This window comes from Oryx dammah, unplaced genomic scaffold, assembly GCF_014754425.2.
Source record: "Oryx dammah isolate SB20612 unplaced genomic scaffold, SCBI_Odam_1.1 HiC_scaffold_18, whole genome shotgun sequence".
Classification (NCBI taxonomy): Eukaryota; Metazoa; Chordata; class Mammalia; order Artiodactyla; family Bovidae; genus Oryx; species Oryx dammah.
In genome coordinates this window covers 113,077,988-113,098,995 of record NW_024070202.1, presented here as the reverse complement: position 1 = coordinate 113,098,995, position 21,008 = coordinate 113,077,988, and the positions used below count along the sequence as shown (strand labels likewise).

Sequence of the window (21,008 nt, the reverse complement as noted above, 5' to 3'; positions counted from 1 at the left end):
CTATTAAAAGTTCTTATTTTCTAACACAAAGGTAGAAAGTTATAAAACTTCCCTCTACACATGTTTACCTGCATCTCATTATGTTTTGTGTGTTCTCTTTTCACTATCACTCAGTTTATGATATTTTGCAAATTCTTTGTGATATCTTTTATCTGTCATGGATATTAAGGAGAATGTATTTAATTTCCAAATATTTGAGTATTTTCTAGAAATTTCAGTATCCAGTATGGTAGACACTAGCCATATGTGGTTATTGGGAATTTGGAATATAGCTATACCTGGGAAACTGAACTTTTATTTCATGATAATTTGTTTTAATTTAAATTTAAACACTGAAACACGGTAAAATATTTTACTGTTCAACACAGTTCTGTTGTTTGGGTAGAAATACACTTCACTCTAACTGTTGTATCATGTATTATTCTTGTATTGCAATGTAAACCTTGGGCACATTTACCGTTTCTAGTGTCAGAACATAATAAACACATCATCACTGATTTAGTCAATGTCTGAAGACTGTTTCCCTTTAAACAATCTTCCTAATGAGTGTTGTAGTACTTTTATGAACACTTTGTGTAGACAACATGGGTTACAGTGACACAGAGCTACATTTAGTTGGTTATTAAATTTAAATCTTGATGATTATTTTACTTATAATAGATTCCGATTAAGTTTTAGTTAAAAGTAAGCATGGAGAAAATTTAAGCTTCAAAATGAAGGCATGCTATTGGTGCAGAATGAATGGAGATGACAAAGCAGGTACTAAACTGGAACAGGAGAGAGAAAAAGAGCCGGGAAGATGTTTTACAATATTCACCATGAATGGTAATTGCAGTGTGCTGCAGTGCAGTGAAACCAAGAAAAAAGAAACAAAAGGTGTTAGAGATCTTTTCAGTAAATATATACAGGGTTTGATAAAAGGGTTCCTTTTAGCCATCAAAAACAGACTTGGCAAAACTAGTAATGGAAGCCAGAATTGAATGGCCAACAAAAAACACTCTGGACGGCTTTTAACAGACTCAGGACTTGCAACTTGGACCAGCTATAAAACAACTTGGATTATTGTGTGAAAAAAAACATTTTCCGTTGGAGAGATGATGAAAAATATTATTACTTTGGTTATGCAAAGTCTTCTTGCAAATGTTTAAAGAAAAAACTAAAAATGCTAATGTATAGAAAACATGAAAGACCTTCTACCAAATAATTGCCCAGAGAAGAAAAGACCTTTAAAATAATATCAAAGATTAGTGGACTTAAAGTTTTAAAAATTGCAAGTCTTTTTCTTTAGAGCTACATAAGAAGTGTGACTTTAGACACAATCGACATAACACTTTGAGTATGTCTTTATTTTCTTCTCTATGTGGTATTTGACTTGCTCAGTTCTTGCCTGATTGCATCACGAGCTCTTCATTTAGCTGTGCTTAGTTGCCACTGCAGATGGTGATTGCAGCCATGAAATTAAAAGACGCTTACTCCTTGGAAGAAACCTATCTATGACCAACCTAGATAGCATATTGAAAAGCAGAGACATTACTTTGCCAACAAAGTTCCATCTAGTCAAGGCTATGGTTTTTCCAGTGGTCATGTATAGATGTGAGAGTTGGACTGTGAAGAAAGGTGAGTGCCGAAGAACTGATGCTTTTGAACTGTGGTGTTGGAGAAGACTCTTGAGAGTCCCTTGGACTGCAAGGAGATCCAATCAGTCCATTCTGAAGGAGATCAGCCCTGGGATTTCTTTGGAGAGACTGGTGCTGAGGCTGAAACTCCAGTACTTTGGCCACCTCATGCGAAGAGCTGACTCATTGGAAAAGACTCTGATGCTGGGAGGGATTGGGGGCAGGAGGAGAAGGGGACGACAGAGGATGAGATGGCTGGATGGCATCACCGACTCGATGGACGTGAGTCTGAGTGAACTCCGGGAGTTGGTGATGGACAGGGAGGCCTGGCGTGCTGTGATTCATGGGGTCACAAAGTGTCAGACACGACTGAGTGACTGAACTGAACTGAACTGAGTCACCCAGGATTTCACATGATGTACCCTGCATATAAGTTAAATAAGCAGGGTGACAATATACAGCCTTGACGTATTCCTTTCTCAATTTGGAACCAGTCTGTTGTTCCATGTCCAGTTCTAACTGTTGCTTCAAGATTGCTGGGAGAAATATCAATAACCTCAGATATGCAGATGACACCACCCTTATAGCAGAAAGTGAAGAGGAACTAAAGAGCCTCTTGATGAAAGTGAAAGAGGAGAGTGAAAAAACTGGTTTAAAATTCAACGTTCAAAAAATGAAGATCATGGCATCCAGTCCCATCACTTCATGGCAAATAGATGGTGAAACAATGAGAACAGTGACAGACTTTATTTTTGGGGCTCCAAAATCACTGCAGATGGTGACTGCAGCCATGAAATTAAGAGATGCTTGCTTCTTGGAAGAAAAGCTATGACCAACCTAGTTCAGTTCATTTCAGTTCAGTCACTCAATCGTGTCCGACTCTTTGTGACCCCATGAATCACAGCACACCAGGCCTCCCTGTCCATCACCAACTCCCAGAGTTCACTCAAACTCACGTCTATTGAGTCGGTGATGCCATCCAGACAGCATATTAAAAAGCAGAGACATTACTTTGCTGACAAAAGTCCGTCTAGTCAAAGCTATGGCTTTTGCAGTAGTCATGTATGGATGTGAGAGCCAGACTATAAAGAAATTTGAGTGCCGAAGAACTGATGCTTTTGAACTGTGGTGTTGAAGAAGACTCTTGAGAGTCACTTTGACTGCAAGGAGATCCAACCAGTTCATCTTAAAGATCAGTACTGAATATTCCTCAGAAGGACTGATGCTGAAGCAGACACTCCAATACTTTGGCCACCTGATGGGAAGAACTGACTCGTTGGAAAAGACCCTGATGCTGGGAAAGATTGAAGGCAGGAAGAGAAGGGGATGGCAGAGGATGAGATGGTTCCATGGCATCACTGACTCAATGGACATGATTTTGAGCAAGTTCTGGGTGTTGGTGATGGACAGGGATGCCTGCTGTGCTGCAGTCCATGGGGTTGCATAGAGTTGGACATGACTGAGTGACTGAACAGGACTGAATTGGGCTCTCTTCCATTTCCAGGAGAAGGAGGACTCTAACTGTGGTTTCTGGTCCCTGTTTTATCTCCACTTCATCTTTACTAGGGAGTCCTAGGATATGGGTAATGATATGATGTTTTGCTTTATTAGATTCAGTTCTTTGTATGTATACTTTTCCTTCAGAATCCTGGAGGGGAGAAGGGTCTTTGGCACCCTTAATCTAGCTGGTAATACTTGGAGCAGAAGAAATGCCTTCAAAAAATTTGAAGCCACTATCCCTTTCTTTGTCAGACACAGGGTATTTGCTCCAGTGCAATCACTCTCAAATCACTGTCGAGAACCAGCCACATTGGCAATGCCAGGGAACTGTTAGGCGTGCAGATTCTCAGGTCTACTCATTCAGTAACTTTGTATGTTAACAAGTCATCCAGGTGACTCTGATGCATGCTTAGTTTAGTTCAGTTCAGTGGCTCAGTCGTGTCTGACTCTCTGCGACCCCATGAACCGCAGCACGCCAGGCCTCCCTGCCCATTACCAACTCCTGGAGTCCAACCAAACCATGTCCATTGAATTGGTGATGCCATCCAACTATCTCATCCTCTGTCATCCCCTTCTCCTCCTGCCCTCAATCTTTCTCAGCATTAGGGTCTTTTCAAATGAGTCAGCTCTCTGCATCAGGTGGCCAAAGTGTTGGCGCTTCAGCTTCAACATCAGTCCTTCCAATAACACCCAGGACTGATCACCTTTAGGAAGGAATGGTTGGATCTCCTTGCAGTCCAAGGGACTCTCAAGAGTCTTCTCTAACACCACAGTTCAAAACCGTCAGTTCTTCGGTGCTCAGTTTTCTTTACAGTCAAACTCTCACATCCATACATGACCACTGGAAAAACCATAGCCTTGACTAGACAGACCTTTGTTGGCAAAGTAATGTCTCTGCTTTCTAATATGCTGTTTAGGTTGGTCATGACTTTCCTTCCTAGGAGTAAGCATCTTTTAATTTCATTGTTGCAATCACCATCTGCAGTGATTTTGGAGCCCAGAAAAATAATGTCAGCCACAGTTTCCACTGTTTCCCCATCTATTTGCCATGAAGTGATGGGACTGGATGCCATGATCTTCATTTTCTGAATGTTGAGCTTTAAACCAACTTTTTCACTCTCCTCTTTCACTTTCAACAAGAGGCTCTTTAGTTCTTCACTTTCTGCCATAAGGGTGGTGTCATCTGCATATCTGAGGTTATTGATATTTCTCCCGGCAATCTTGATTCCAGCTTGTGCTTCCTCCAGCCCAGTGTCTTTCATGATGCTCTCTGCATGTAAGTTAAATCAACAGGGTAACAATATACAGCCTTGATGTACTCCTTTTCCTATTTGGAACCAGTCTGTTGTTCCATGTCCAGTTCTAACTGTTGCTTCCTGACCTGCATAGAAGTTTCTCAAGAGGCAGGTCAGGCGGTCTGGTGTTCCCATCTCTTTCAGAATTTTCCACAGTTTATTGTGATCCACATAGTCAAAGCCTTTGGCATAGTCAATAAAGCAGAAATAGATATTTTTCTGGAACTCTCTTGCTGTTTCAATGATGCATGCTAATGCTTCACAAAATATGGAAAAATCTGAATAATCAGTTTCCACTATTTTAAAAAATATTAATAGATTTTTTCAAAAGATGACAGCCTTGTCAAAAAATGGATTGTCCATATCCTATCACTTCTCCAATTTTCCAAAAAATGTTTAGCCACTAGACAATAACATCTTACACAATAGAAGTCCAGCTAATTAGAGTTGAGAACAGTCTCTCCTCTTCTAGGGGAAAGGAAGCAGGAAGGGAGAGGAATAAAACAATCAGATGTGGTCCTAAGCTTTTCTCTCCAGGTTCAGGAAACAAGAGGTATATTAGATAGTGAAGTTCTGGTCACTTCTTGCATTGTGGTTTAGGGATTGCCCTCTGGAAAAAATTTTCAAACATGGGTGTCACCTTATGTGGTTCTTGTTTCAAGGATGGAAATACTTTCTGTTTCCATCTGCTTTGGTGGCTCCCCAGTACTTTCTAGTATTTGTTCTTTGTAGTTTATTCCAAAGTTTATCTGTAGGATATTTAGTATGTTACAAGACTGTATTTTTTGGAACCAGACTCAGGCACTGAGGTTCTATTTTCTTGACCCTTCCTTGGTTCATGTGTAGAATGAGGAAGAGTTTAGGACTGTAGGAAACTTTGGTTGGGAATTGTGAAAAGAATTCACCATACCATTGAGAATGAGGTCTCTCTAGAGTGAGAAGTGTCCGGCAAATTCACCACAGCCCATATGGCAGGTGCTGCTAGTCATCAGCTCACTAGCATTTGTCCCCTCCTCATTGCTAACAAAACTACAATTTTGCTTATCACAGCAACAGACCCATGTGAAATACTGAGTTGTACTGTGTTTCTCATAGCTAGGGTAAGCATATGACCAAGAGGTGGTAGAAGAAGCCCTGTGGGTTGGCTTTGCTTTTGCAGTAGAAGTGCCATCCTGTCTTCCTTCTTGTGTCTGTTCTTTCTGCCTGCAGTTCTGACCTGAGGCTGAAGCTGAAGCAGCCATCTTGCCATTCTGAGGACAAAAGATACCATAATGGGTGGAAGAAAAAAATCAAGTTCTTTGGATAGTTCCATCAGCCCTGGAGTACCAGCTGTAAACTCCTTGTATCAAAATTGAACCCTTTGTTAAGCTACTTTAACAAAGTTGTATTTCCTGCAACCACATGAAATATCCCCCTCTAGCTGATATTCCAGGGCTGAATGAGAGCCACTGCCTGACCAGCCACAGAGAACGTAGACCATCTGGAGCTGTGGTCAAGTCAGTTGAGGAGCCCCTGAAAGGGCACTGCCTGGAGTGGGAAATCAACTCACCTGGTGCCTTTACACCAGCTTGTGGACTTTCCTGTTGGGGATAGCAGGCCTTCAGAGGCTTGACAGACATGAGACATCACCCAGCAAGTAGAGGAGACAGAGGCTGAGGCTGGAGACCCCACATGCACGTGCATGTGTGTGTGTTCAGTTGTGTCCGACTCTTTGTGACTCATGGACTGTAGCCCTCCGTCCGTGGAATTTCCCAGGTAAGAATACTGAAGTGGGTTTCCATTTCCTTCTCCAGGGAATCTTCCCAACCCAGGGATCGAATCTGTATCTCCTGCATTGACAGGCAGACTCTTTACCACCGGCAGCACCAGGGGAGCCTGGAGAGCTCCATCTTTCTCCACAAACCAGTGTCCAGTAAGGTATCGAAAGCCCATGGGAGGAAATCAATACAATGGTTGCAGAAACTGTCTGAGTCACCTACATGGAGACTGAACTGTATCTAAAGGGGCCATTTCTTTTTTTTTTCCTTCCTTAAGTCTTTACTGAATTTGTTACATGTTTTGGTTTTTTGGCTGCAAGTCATGTGGGATCTTTAGCTCCCCAGCCAGGGATCAAACCCCCACCACCTGCATTGGAAGGCGAAGTCTTATCAACTGGACAACGAGGGAAGTCCCTAAAGGGGCTCTTTAATACATCAGATTGGACTGGTTTTTACATGAGAACAAACATTTAATTCTGTGTTTTCTCTGGAAATAATGGATAAGACCTAGGAAAGATTATGAAATTTGAGACAATGGAAACATATACTTTTTCTCTCTATTCCCTAAACATAGTATATGTTTAATTTTGCCACAGAGGCCATTTCCAGTGGATTCGAAATTGTTCCACAGGGAGTGACTGACTTATAGTCTCAGAGGACTCATTTCCATACACTTGTTCAAAACTTTAGGTCTGTAAAGGCAACTATTACCTCAAGAAGAATTAAACCTAAACAACATTTTCCCATCTCATTATCTTTTATCATAAATCCTATATCAATAATATGAAGCTTAAGAAAAGTTCAGTTCAGTTCAGTTGCTCAGTCATGTCCTACTCTTTGCAATCCCATGGACTGCAGCATGCCAGGCTTCCCTATCCATCACCAACTCCTGAAGTTTGCTCAAACTCATGTCCATTGAGTCGATGATGCTATCTAACCATCTCATTCTCTGTGGTCCCTTTTTCCTCCTGCCTTCAATCTTTCCCAGCATCAGAGTCTTTTCAAATGAGTCAATTCTTTGCATCAGGTGACCAAAATATTGGAGTTTCAGCTTCAGCTTCAGGCCTTCCAATGAATATTCAGGACTGATTTCCTTTAGGATGGACTGGTTTGATCTTCTTGTAATCCAAGAGACTCTCAAGAGTCTTCTCCAACACCAAATACAAAAGCATCAATTCTTCGGCACTCAGCTTTCTTTATAGTCCTAATCTCACATCCATACATGACTACTGGAAAAACCAGAGCTTTGACTAGATGGACCTTTGTTGACAAAGTAATGTCTCTGCTTTTTAATATGCTGTCTACGTTGGTCATAACTTTTCTTCCAAGGAGCAAGCATCTCTTAATTTCATGGCTGCAGTCACCATCTGCAGCGATTTTGAAGCCCCCCAAAATAATGTCTGTCACTGTTTCCCCACCTATTTGCCATGAAGTGATGGGACTGGTTGCCATGATCTTAGTTTTTTGAAGGTTAAGTTTTAAGCCAACTTTTTCACACTTTTCTTTCACTTTTCATCAAGAGGCTCTTTATTCTTCTTCCTTTTCTGATCATAATGGACAAAAGAAGAAATTACTTCTAGGAAAATGTGCTTCCATCTGGAAACTAAAATGGCACATTGTATTAAATAACTCTGGTTGAAAACAAAAATACAAACTGACTCTTTAGAATTTCTTAAAGATCATAATAATGAAAACACTAAATATCAGAAGCTGTAGGCTTCATTGAAAGAAGTGACCAGAGTAAAATGCATTGCACCAAAAGCTTTTTCAATAAAAGTAAAAGAAAGAAAGGGCTTCCATGGTGGCTCAGCTGGTAAAGAATCTGCCTGCAATGTTGGGAGACCTGGGTTCAATCCCTGGGTTGGGAAAATGCCCTGGAGAAGGGAAAGGCTATCTACTTCAGTATTCTGGCCTGGAGAATTCCATGGACTATACAGTCCATGGGGTTGCAAAGAGTTGGATACAAGTGACCTACTTTCACTTTCACTTTCAAAAGAAAGAAAATAAATTCTCACTTAAAAAAGAAAACCTGCAAAAAGTAAAGTAAGGTAAATTAAAAGCAAGTACAAGTACAAAAGATAAAACTTAATGTATTAGCAAATAGGTGCCAACACCACCATTAAGAATGTGATACTTCATGACCAAGAGGGATAGAAAACAAAGAGGTTGGTTGAATATTGGGAAATCTGTTAATGTCATTCACTCAATTATTTTCATGGATGATTTTTTAAAAGTCTTTAATAAAATTCAATAGCCATTCATGATAAACCCCCCAAGAAAATAGTGATTGGGGGATACTCGCTTAATATGATTACACACCACACACAAACACAAATACTTGTAATACCCTGCTGTAGTTCAGCTGCTATCTTACTTGCCTAATTGGGAAACACTCAGGGTGGGTGTGATATCTGGTTGGGAAGATCCTTTGGAGTAGGAAATGACAACCCACCCAAGTGTGCTTGCTTGGAAAATTCCATGGACAGAGAAGCCTGGTGGGCTGCAGTCCATAGGGTTTCAAAGAGTCTGACACAACTGAGCGGACACACACATGCACAAATGAAGACATTTCCAGGAAGAAATCAAGCGTTCCCATGCACTACTATTCAACGGTATAATGGAGGTTTTAGCAAACAAAGAGCAATCAATTAGGGGCATAAGAATACATGGAGGCCTCCATGGCCCTGTGGGACTCCTGGGCCCAAGGCCTTTGTGTCCTCTCTTTCTCTGATCACAGGAAACAGCCTTCACTCAGCCTCCATGACCTTCCCTGAGCTCCAGTGGGCAGATTGAAGCAGTTGTCAATTAGGCAAGGAGGGAATTGGGAAACCAGAGAAATAGTCAAGAGGAGCCTTGGGGTAAGGTCTTACTTCCCCATCAAAGGATACACACAGTAACGCCTTTGTGTTTGTTTACAGATACTGAAACCACTCTTGGTGGCAGAAGTTAACAGTTAACCATGGTATGCTTCCCACAGCTTGTAGACCCTAGACCAGTTTGACCTGAAGGACGATGATGCTGACTCTTGCTTACCTCACCACCAACCCATCAGAAGACCATTCAAGAGCTGATCATGCCCTCTTTGGACAATAAAACTTCTTCCCCAAGTGGGGATGGAGGGCTTTGAAGGCATGAGCCCACTGTGTCCCCTTTTGCCTGGCAAAGCAATGAAACGCTCCTTTTCTACCCAAAACTCTGTCTCCAAGATTTGACTCAGTGTTGGTGTACAGAGAAGCTGAGCTTTCTGTGGTGACCCAAGGACAACAGAGCAGATAAAACCAAGGCGGGTCTTGGAATGCAGGAACAGAAAACCAGACCCTTATCATCCTTCCCTCCCCTGTGTTGTAACTATTAATGGATTTCAGGTCCTCCTGGCCAGTATAACCTGTCTCCCTTCCTACCCCATAGGGAGAAGGCATTTGCCTTACTCTTCCCCCCAACCCAGTATACGTGACTCATCCAGTCAGCAAATGACCCACAAGACCCCTATCCCACTCCTTGCACTCTGGGTATAAAAGCAGACTAAGGACCCCTGTTTAACATCAGTTCTCCCTCGAGCTGGCCTGCTGTTGTAACAGTGTCTCCCACTCTAATAAACTTTATTTCCCTTTCATTCTGTCTCATGTCTGGAAATTCTTTTCCAACCCGCGCCTGGACCACGGCACCTTCTGCATCATAAGTGGAGGAGAAGTGAGAAGCTGGGATACATCAGTAAGATGGAACACTACTCAGCAATAAAGGAGAACAAGCTCTTGGCACATACAACTTGAATGACTCCCCAAATCATTATGCTAAGTGAATGAAGTCAGTCTCAAAAGGGACTTTGTTTTCCTTATCTCTAGATTCTCAGTGTCTAGTATAAAACCTACCAGCCAGTGCAAACAACCAATCAATGTCAATAAAATGATGAACAGGCACAAACTTCCAAAACTCTTGAGAGAAGGAAATAAGCTTCCTTCTTCTATTGTACTAATCACAGTGCATAGTATTAATCTGTCTGTCTTCTACCCTGGGAGGCAATGGGCACTACTGCTCTCAGCATATGTCACATGGGCTACTCTTCCCCGTGATGCTCAAGAGCAGAACCGGTTTTCTTAGAAGAAATCTAAGAATGAGAATTTGAGGATTTGGGAGGCAGTTCTTCCTGGGTTACTAGATCAGCTTTGCAAAATTTCCTAATTGTCTTATCTCGGGCAAGTTATTTAAGCTTTCTATGTTTTTATATTTCCTTCTGTAATAGAAGGTAATCAATCATAAATAATTTCTGGAAAGTTGGGAGAATTAGAAAAGGTGCTTAAAGTACTCAGGACAGTGTCTGTCACACAGGAAGCATCTGGAAGTTGTTAGCTGTGATGATCACCAGTGCATTTTACAGAGGAGGGAGCAGAAATCCAGGTGTGGTTAAGGACTTGCCAGAGGTTACAGTAAGAAGGCAGAACCAACCGTGCTTGTGCAAGTCTCGACTGCTTTAAGCCTCTGTCACCTGAGCTACAAAATGAGGGGGTTGGACACCATCTTCTCTAGAGAGCTTCCAGTTCTACAGTTCTCGTTCTACTAACTGGCACCCTAGGACTTAAAGAACTACTTTACCTTCCTGAATGGTCTAGTGGTTTCCCCTACTTTCTTCAATTTAAGCCTGAATTTGGCAATAAGGAGTTCATGATCTGAGCCACAGTCAGCTCCGTGTCTTGCTTCTCTCTTTCAGCTTCTCCATCTTTGGTTGCCAAGAATATAATCAATCTGATTTCAGTATTGACCATCTGGTGATGTCCATGTGTAGAGTCTTCTCTTGTGTTGTTGGAAGAGGGTGTTTACGATGACCAGTGTGTACTCTTGGAACAACTCTGTTAATCTTTGACCTGCTTCATTCTGTACTCCAAGGCCAAATTTGCCTGTTACTCCAGGTATCTTTTGACTTCCTGCTTTTGCATTCTAGTCCCCTATAATGAAAAGGACATCTTTTTGGGGTGTTAATTCTAGAAGGTCTTGTAGGCCTTCATAGAACCATTCAACTTCAGCTTCTTCAGTTACTGGTCAGGGCATAGACTTGGGTTACTGTGATATTGAATGGTTTGCTAAGGAAACAAACAGAGATCATTCTGTCATTTTCGAGATGGCATCCAAGTACTGCATTTCAGACTCATTTTTTCAATCCTATGATGGCTACTGCATTTCTTATAAGGAATTATTGTCCACAGTAGTAGATATAATGGTCATCTGAGTTAAATTCACCCATTCCAGTCCATTTTAGTTCTCTGATTCCTAAAATGTCAATGTTCACTGTTGTGATCTCCTGTTTGAACACTTCTAATTTGCCTTGATTCTGGATCTAACAGTCTATGTTCCTATGCAATATTGCTCTTTACAGCATTGGACTTTACTTGCATCACCAGTCACATCCACAATTGGGTATTTTTGCTTTGGAAGTGATGGGATTCCAGTTGAGCTATTTCAAATCCTAAAAGATGATGCTTTGAAAGTGCTGCACTCAATATGCCAGCAAATTTTGAAAACTCAGCATTGGCCACAAGATTGGAAAAGGTCAATTTTCATCCCAATCCCAAAGAGAGGCAATGCCAAAGAATGCTGAAACTACTGCACAATTGTACTCATCTCACACACTAGTAAAATAATGCTCAAAATCCTCCAAGCGAGGCTTCAATGGTATGTGAACTGTGAACTTACAGATGTTCAAGCTGGTTTTAGAAAAGGCAGAGGAAGCAGAAATCAAATTGCCAACATCCATCGGATCATCAAAAAAGCAAGAGGGTTCCAGAAAAACATCTACTTCTACCCTATTGACTACACCAAAGCCTTTGATTGTGTGGATCACAACAAACTGTGGGAAATACTTCAAGAAATGGGAATACAAGACCACCTGACCTGCCTCTTGAGAAACCTGTATGCAGGTCAGGAAGCAACAGTTAGAACTGGAACAATAGACTGGTTCCAAATAGGAAAAGGAGTATGTCAAGGCTATATACTGTCACCGTGCTTATTTAACTTCTATGCAATGCACATCATGAGAAATGCTGGGCTGGATGAAACACAGCTGGAGTCAAGATTGCCAGGAGAAATATCAATAACCTCAGATATCCAGATGACACCACCCTTATGGCAGAAAGTGAAGAAGAACTAAAGAGCCTCTTGTTGAAAGTGAAAGAGGAGAGTGAAAAAGTTGGCCTAAAACTTAACATTCAGAAAACTAAGATCATGGTTTCCAGTCCTATCACTTCATGGCAAATAGATGGGGAAACAATGGAACCAGTGACGATTTTATTTTTGGGCTCCAAAATCACTGCAGATGGTGACTGCAGCCATGAGATTAAGAGATGCTTACTCCTTGGAAGAAAAGCTATGACCAACCTGGACAGCATATTAGAAAGCAGAGACATTACTTTGTCGTCAAAGGTTCATCTAGTGAAAGCTTTGGTTTTTCCAGTAGTCATGTATGGACGTGAGAATTGGACTGTAAAGAAAGCTGAGTGCTGAAGAATTGATGTTTTTGAACTACGGTGTTGGAGAAGACTCTTGAGAGTCTCTTTGACTGCAAGAAGATCCAACCAGTCCATCCTAAAGGAAATCAGTGCTGAATATTCATTGGAAGGCCTGAAGGTGAAGCTGAAACTCCAATACTTTGGCCATCTGATGTGAAGAACTGACTCATTGGAAAAGACCCTGTTGCAGGGAAAGATTGAACGCAGGAGAAGAAGACAGAAGAGGATGAGGTGGTTGGATGGCATCACTGACTCGATGGACATGAGTTTAAGCAAACTTCAGAGGTTGGTGATGGACAGGGAAGGCTGATATGCTGCAGTCCATGTGATCGCAAAGAGTTGGACATGACTGAGCAACTGAGCTGAGCTGACCAGGCTGAATGCCTTTTTTATTGTCTGGAAATGACTTACTACACAGCATCAGTAAATTGGTAAAAAAAAAAAAAAAAAAAAAAGACAGACACTGGAGTGGGAGACTCTTCTGCTGCATTAATAATATACATATATTATCTATCTATCTATCTATATTGATATATGTGTTTTTGTGTATATTGGAGAGGGGCATGGCCACCCACATCAGTATTCTTGCCTGGATAATCCTCATGGACAGAGGAGCCTGGTGGGCTACGATCCATGGGGTCCCAATGAGCTGGACATGACTGAGCGACTAAACACATATGTGTATGTGTGTGTGTGTGAGTATAGTTGTTCAGTCATGTCCAACTCTTTGCACCCCATGGACTGCAGCACACCAGGCTTCCCTGTCCTTCACCTTTTCCTGGAGCTTGCTCAAACTCATGTCCATTGAGTGAGTGATGCCATGCAACCATCTCATCCTTTGTTATTCCCTTCTCCTCCTGCCTTCAATCTTTCCCAGCAACAGGCTCTTTTCTAATGAGTCAGTTCTTCGCAACAGGTGGCCAAAGTATTGGAGTTTCAGCTTCAGCATCAGTCCTTCCAAAGAATATTCAGGCTGTTTTCCTTTAGGTTTGACTGATGTGATCTCTGTGTAGCCCAAGGGTCTCTCAAGAGTCTTCTCCAACACCACAGTCCAAAAGCATCAATTCTTTTGTGATCAGCCTTCTTTACAGTCCAACTCTCACATCCATACATGACTACTGGAAAACTCACAGCTTTCTCTATACAGACCTTTGTTGGCAAAGCGATAGCTTTGCTGTTTAATACACTGTCTAGATTTGTCATACCTTTCCTTCCGTGGAGCAAGCATCTTCTAATTTCATGGCTGCAGTCATCATCCACAGTAATTTTGGAGACCAAGAAAAGAAAATGTGTCACTGTTTCTACTTTTTCCCTTTCTACTTGTGATGAAGTGATGGGACCAGATGCCATGATCTTTGTTTTTTGAATGTTGAATTTTAAGCCAGCTTTTTCACTCTCCTCTTTTACTCTCATCAAGAGGCTGTTTAGTTCCTCTTTGATTTCTGGCATAAGGGTGGCATCATCTGCATATCTGAGGTGATTGATATATTCTTGGCAATCTTGATTACAGCTTGTGCTTCATCCAGCCCAGCATTTCTCATGATGTTCTCCACATAAAAGTAAAGTAAACAGGGTGACAGTATACAGCCTTGTTGTACTCGTTTCCCAATTTTGAACCAGTCTGTTGTTCCATGCAAGGTTCTAACTGCTGCTTCTTGACCTGCAAACAGATTTCTCAGGAGACAGGTGAGGATGTCTGGTATTCCCAACTCTTGAAGATCACAGTTTGTTGTGATCCACACAGTCAAAGTCTTCACCATAGTCAATGAAGCAGAATTAGATGTTTTTCTTGAATTCCCTTGTTTTCTCTGATCCAATGGATGTTGGCAATTTGATATCTGGTTCCTCTGCTTTTTGTAAACCCAGCATGGAAAATTGTAAATATTATTATACATTTATTATATATGTGTATATATATCATGCATATCTTTTTTAAAAGTCACATTCCTTAAGTATCAGGGAAGGGAGCCAAATCCTTGGTAATTAGTAAAGCTAGTGGAGGTGATAAAATTCTGGCCAAACTCTTTAAAATTCTGAAAGATGATGCTGTTAATGTGCTGCACTCAGTGTGCCAGCAAATCTGGAAAACTCAGCAATCGCCACAGGATTGGGAAAGGTCAGTTTTCATTCCAATCTCAAAAAAGTGAGTGCTAAAGTATGGCGAATAATTACATTGAATATATTTCAATCCATTCTTGGATGTGTCTCAGGGACATTTAAACTGCACGTTCTTATTACAAAACAAGTATTCATGTACCTGTGTTCACATTATTTTGATGAAACGATTAAAGTAATGAGATGGGAAATAAATAGCAGAATGATTTTCTTTGTCTCATCTACAGCATTAACCTGGGATGCAAGAATAAGAATAACTGAATTTATTTATACTGAAAATTACCACTGCAGCTAGCTTGTTTTCTTTTTTCATCTTAAGCCTGAATTTAATTTTCTTTGAGGGGTATGTGTGGTTCTTTGGTTGAATATTTGCTTGTGTTGTAATACAATACAACACAAGTTTTAATATAATAAATACAATATTACATTATTAATTAACAATTTCTTATAATTTACATTATAATATTACATTACTAATAATGCAATATTGTATTTATTATAATACAATAAAGTTGTAATACAATAGCATGTTAAATTCACACCTAACAATTTTGATTGAGACACTGATGATGAAAACTGTAGAGACCAAGTCCTCCCACATTCTGCAGAGTGAAACAGAATCTGTCCACTCAGAGTGATCACCTCTGCTGGAGTCCTGTGCTTCTTTGCCAGGTGCTTCTCATATCTTTGAGCCTTTGCTAAGTTCCCTGGTGGCTCAGATGGTAAAGTGTCTGCCTACTGTGGGGGAGACCTGGGTTCAATCCCTGGGTCAAGAAGATCCTCTGGAGAAGAACATGGTGACCCACTCCAGTACTCTTGCCTGGAAAATCCCATGGACAAAGGAGCATGGTAGGCTATAGTCCATGGGGTAGCAAAAGGTCGGACACAACTGAGTGACTTCACTTCACTTTAGCGACTGAACAACAGCAATAGTTTCTTTCCAATAGTATGTTAGTTTCTACTGTACAGCAAAGTGAGGCAGCTACAGATAGATAGCAGCTGTGTTAAAGGTATAGTCCTGTGTGTTTGGGGGAAGTCAGGGCAAGGCACATGTCCCTCTTTTGCACAGAATGGGTGAGGGCATGGAGAAGATGATTTTAAGATGACCAAGCAAGGAGAGTTGGCATAGGTCACATGTGACCTCCAGACCATGTTGGAAGAACATGGAAATGTGCTTGGGGAAAGCCTACAATTACTAGGTGAAGAGGACCCATTGGAAGAGGAGAAAAGGGACAGGGATGTCTCTATTTTATCCATAGATTTAAAAGAATTTTTGTAGCAGGAAAGCCACAGTGGTCTCAGAAACCTTGGTTACACATAATTTCTACCAACACAACAGATGAATCCAAGGAGAATGTAGACTTTGACTGACAGAGGGGTTGAGAATGTGGCTCAAATATTCCGGGGGAAAAAGGTGAGGGGAGATGTCTGGAGGGTGGACCAAGTCTACACCAAAATCATCTTGAACTTTTACAAAAAAACTGAATTCATCCCTGTGTTCTTAGAAGGAGTAGTGGTGCTCTCCAAGCCGGGGGGGGGGGATTCAATTTGCACAAATATGAGAGAACAGAAAAGTTTTATTAAAATAACAATAAGCAAATAATTCATCTGCATGGGGCAGCTGTTAGTTTCACAGGAAAAGGAGAGAACTGGTTATTCAGCAAACTGGTTGTTGTTGGTCAAAGATTTCCTACAGATACATCTGAATACACCAAGCATTATTCTCTTATCTGTTGAATATCTTTTGGGACTTTTGGCATTTCAAGTAGTTAAGTTCTGAAAAATCTATTTGCCAGAGAACTCTTTGTTCATAATGGTCAGTTGATAAGGAACACTTTGAGGCCTTCAGTAAAATTATAAGTGAACAAATTTTCATTCATCTAGAAGGATTTCTATCAGTACCTCCTTCTGTAAGCTTAACTAATGAAAAGAATCGATCTTTCTAATAAACTATAAGGGTAAGATGATCAGCGCTGTCTAAAGACAAAATAAGTGAGAAAAACTGTAGGGGAAGATCAGCCACCAATCTAGAAAGAATCTAGAGGAGAAATCTTTTCTAGGGATAAAGAGAGGAAGCTCGGGGTCATCTTCTTTGGTCTCCTGCATTCCCTGTCTTGGTGTCTCTGAGAAAGAATTCACAAATAGGGAGCATCAATACTTTCTGCTTCAGAGTTTCACAAGTTGAGAATTTATCCCTTTCCTGGTAAATCAATCAAACATATACCAATTATCAATAGTGAACTTACTCTCCTTAGGCCTGAGAGTCTCAGAGCAAAAGGAGAATGCTCTGAGTTACATAGGGCAGGACACCCGAAAATATGCAGGAAATATAGACAAATTTTCATGAGGTTTAATCCTTAAACAGAGAGGAAAAAACTCGTAACCCATTAAGGATGATTTCAAGTATCTTATTCTGACTCAAAACATCATCTCTGGCTGTTCGCTGCCTTGAAACCCAGTATGCTTCCCTTTCTGCCAATTGCCTTTCCATTTCCACCTTCTGCTTTTGCTGTTCTAGTTCATCCTTCAGCTTTCTGATTTCCTCTTTGAACTCCTGTTTTATCTGAGCTTTCACTCTCTCAAGCTCTGCTCTGTAATATTCTTGTAACACTTGGGTTTCTTTCTGAATCTCCTCCTCAGTCTTCTGATACAGGCTATTCGTGTAGTATCTACCCTTGCACTTGTCCACCACATCCTGGACCAGGGCCAGCAGCTGCTCCCTCTGGTCCTCCTGCTCAGCTCCTGTGGCCTTGTTGTTGAAAACACAGTAGCGACCTCTGAACTTGCAAATCAGCTCTTGGATGGCTCTAGGAGCATGCTTCAAGTAATCATGGAAATCCATGCCTTCTAAGTCATCTTTCCGGGTGAATAAGAGAATCATGTGTTCCCTAGCTCTCTCTCCAAACATCGTCAGGATCTTCTCTGTGGCTTTCTGGTCTTCCAATGTGTAACGGCCCAGTGGGATGACCAGGAGCAGAGCATGAGGCCCAGGGGAGGTCAGCACCATGCAGCGGGTAATCTCCTTGACAGTCTCAGCATCTGGGGTCTCCGTGTCAAAGAGGCCAGGTGTGTCCACGACGACAACCTCTCTCCCCTTCCAGGTGCTGCTTCCTTTCTTACAGTGCTTGGTGATGGATACAGACGAAAAGCTAGACAGAAACACTTTCTCTCTGAGGATGCTGTTTCCTGTTGCACTTTTTCCTGCCCCAGTCTTACCCACTAAGACAAGTCTCAGCTGGGAATCTCCGGAGTTTGCAAGCCCTGGAACATCAGGAAACAGAAGACCTGGTGTTAGAATGAACTTCAACTGTCTCCCCTGCAAGGCTCCCACCCACTGAATAAATATTCAACCCTGAATATTCATCGGAAGGACTGATGCTGTAGCTGAAGCTCCAATACTTTGGACACCTGATGCAAAGAGCAGACTCACTGGAAAAGATTCTGATACTGGGAAAGGTTGAAGGCAAAAGGAGAAGGGGGTGGTAGAGGATAAAGTGGCTGGACAGCATCACCAAATCAATGAATTTGAGCAAACTCCAGGAGAGAGTGGAGGACAGAGGAACCTGGCAAGCTGCACTCCATGGGCATGACTTAGCAGCTGAACAGGAATAACAACAGGTATTTTTCAGGATCCCTTTCAGCTCTTACTCTGACCTTGTGGAAGCAAACAGCTCATAGAGGAGGAAACAATGTGATTAAGAAGAGGACTCTGAGTTGCTACCAGTAGCTGTTCTTCATAAGATAGGAGGTAACACAAAATTGACTGTGCATATTCGACTTCCTAGGAAAGTTGAAAGTTAATATCAGAGCAGTAGAGCACAGCAATTGAAACCTGAATTTAAACACCAAATCATCTACCAGCTCTTTCTGTGCTGGTATTCCGCAAGTCTCTGCATATCTCTGCAATGTGTCTATAAAGTCAAAGTCCTCTGGATTTGTCAGGAATGGAGCCAGGACCAGAGGGAAGGCAATTGAAAATCACATGTGAAAGCTTGTTTTTCCAAGAAGGCAGACTTTGCTCGTGGGCCCTTGAACTTAAGGGTCTGATTCCTGCACGAGGAATTCTATGTTATATTTACCCATTTCTGCTTTGAGACAATGCCTACATTATCCTATGTACAACATTATAGACACTGTTACCAACTCCAGTTTATTTTCAGAGCCATCACCATTCACCCAGGTCCTCAGACTGGAAAGCTAGGAGTCACCCTTGACTCCCCTCTTTCCCCACTTTCCAGACCCAGCCCATCAGCATGTTCTCTTGGCTCCAAATCTGTTCACCTGTCTCTGGTTTGAAGATCATCATTCCAGTCCAGATTCCATCACCACCCCTGCCTCAGCAGTCTCCTAACAGGTGTCTCCACTTCTGCTTTGTCTCTTTCAGTCTATTCTATGAGGTGGGCTAACCTTGAAAAAATATCAGTCAAATAGGGCCAGGAACTTGCAGAAACCCCTCCTGTGATGTCCACAAAAATCTGTAGTTAATCTCCATCTCCCACACACTTTCTGATGAAGTGTTTGCTGCTCCCTGAATCCCTAAGGCAGAGTTTTCCCCATTTCAGAACCAGAATCCTGGGATAAAAGAAGTAAATTTCCCAATGCTGCAAACACTGGATATGGGATGGCTAAGATTTATCTAAGAAAAAATGTACATATGAATTCAGAGTATTCTTAATAGTTACCCTCACAATAGAAACTCCAACCTAAGGAGATCCCAGGGCATTGGCTTGCCTTAGAGACAGGCTGTAGGAAATTCATGGCCCGGCAGTGAAAAGGCACCAAAGCAAGTGCCAACACTGAAACCATTGGCTGATGCTGATAACGAATGGATGGTCACCTCTGAAGATGGCCGCCATAGCCATGAAGGAGTCCATCTCTGCACTCGTGCCTCTTGGGAAGGTGGATTCTCAGCTCCTCTCATCAGGATGCTGAGTCTGTTTCTCCAACCCTTCAGTCTGACTGGGCCTTGTGACTTGGATCATAGGATCATGAAAACATGGTTAAGCAGAGAATCCAAAAGCATTGACACATTGTGCTTTGCCTTCTCTTTCTGATTTTTGGAACCCTACACCTGCCCTGGACTAGCCTACTTGATGAGGGACACAAGGCCCTCTTATCCCTGTCTGCCTGGTTGACACAGAATTTGCTGACCACCAGGCACGTCTGAGAGGCTATCCAAGATTATTGTGTTGCATCCTGAACCACCAGCCAAGCACCCACACATGAGTCAGTCTGGCTGAGGTTAGCCAGGTTGGTCCGGACCCAAGCACAGCCCAAGTGACCCTCAAAATTAAGAGCCAACTAAATGGTTGCTGTTTTAAGTTCCTAAATTGCAGAGTGATTTGCTAAACCAGCGAAAGCTCAAATGATAGGATCTATTCCTAGGACAAAGGGGTAGAGGGAGGTTATATGAGAAATGGAGTGATCAGTCTATTGAGTTTGTTGCTTAGAGGGAGACCTCTGGGAGCAGGGAAATTAGGGGCCTGAATGAGGCATTGATCACCCCCCGTTCCTCCTTCCCAGTCCTCTCAGGCTGAATAGAGGGGCAGAGAAACCATCTGGGAGGCCACAACCCCTGATCCACATGCCCACATGGCAGGAAGTAGCAAGTAAGAAACCTCCTCAAGCCCGGGAGCAGTCAGGGTATTGGAACTCTCCTCCTGCTCGCTGTTAAGCTACATCACAAGGAGGATGCAGAGAGGGTGGAGAGAATGAGAGAGCAGAGCAAATGAGGGGAAACTGAGAAATGTGGTTGAAGACGTTTTGCTCTTGCACAGGTTGGCTGGATGGCAGGGCAGGAGAGTCCCAGCCCTCCCCCCAAGCCTGGCTGCCCTCCCCAAGCAGCCTCTCACCGTGGCTGCTCCTGGGTTCGCTGAGGTACTGGGCTGCCATTGTGGTTTGGATTCCTGGGAATAGAGAGGCAGAACTATGTTATGTCAGGGAAATGCAGAACAAACTGGAAACATCGACCTCCTGTAAACAACACCTTCCCTTTCTTCATAAACTTGCTACTCGATCTCCCCTCTCTTTCTCAATACTTCTTAATTCTGCTCTCAGTCTCATTTTCAGACTGCCAGACTTCTTTACACAGATGTAAGTGCTTCAGGTGCTTCCTTGGCACTGGTTCTGGGTGCCCTTCCCTCCTCTATTCAGTGAATTATCGCTCTGAGTGCCATTTATATGTAGCCTGCAGCCTGGACCCTTCCCAGTGTTACAACCTTTTCTATC

General features: G+C 42.2%; 2 protein-coding genes across 3 annotated transcripts in view; both read right to left on the bottom strand.

Annotated features, from left to right (window-relative positions):
* LOC120877906 (GTPase IMAP family member 1-like) overlaps positions 1-21,008 on the bottom strand; it is a 597,608-nt gene that overhangs the window by 66,511 nt on the left and 510,089 nt on the right. The window lies entirely within an intron of this gene.
* GIMAP4 (GTPase, IMAP family member 4) overlaps positions 16,338-21,008 on the bottom strand; it is a 7,073-nt gene continuing 2,402 nt past the window's right edge. For both annotated transcript variants that reach the window (XM_040260375.1, XM_040260376.1), the window contains 2 exons: positions 20,633-20,686; positions 16,338-18,041 (listed from right to left, as the gene is read on the bottom strand). In XM_040260375.1, coding sequence (XP_040116309.1) covers positions 17,131-18,041; positions 20,633-20,672 — 951 coding nt within the window. In that variant the 5' untranslated portion in view covers positions 20,673-20,686 and the 3' untranslated portion in view covers positions 16,338-17,130. The remainder of the gene's footprint in view (positions 18,042-20,632; positions 20,687-21,008) is intronic.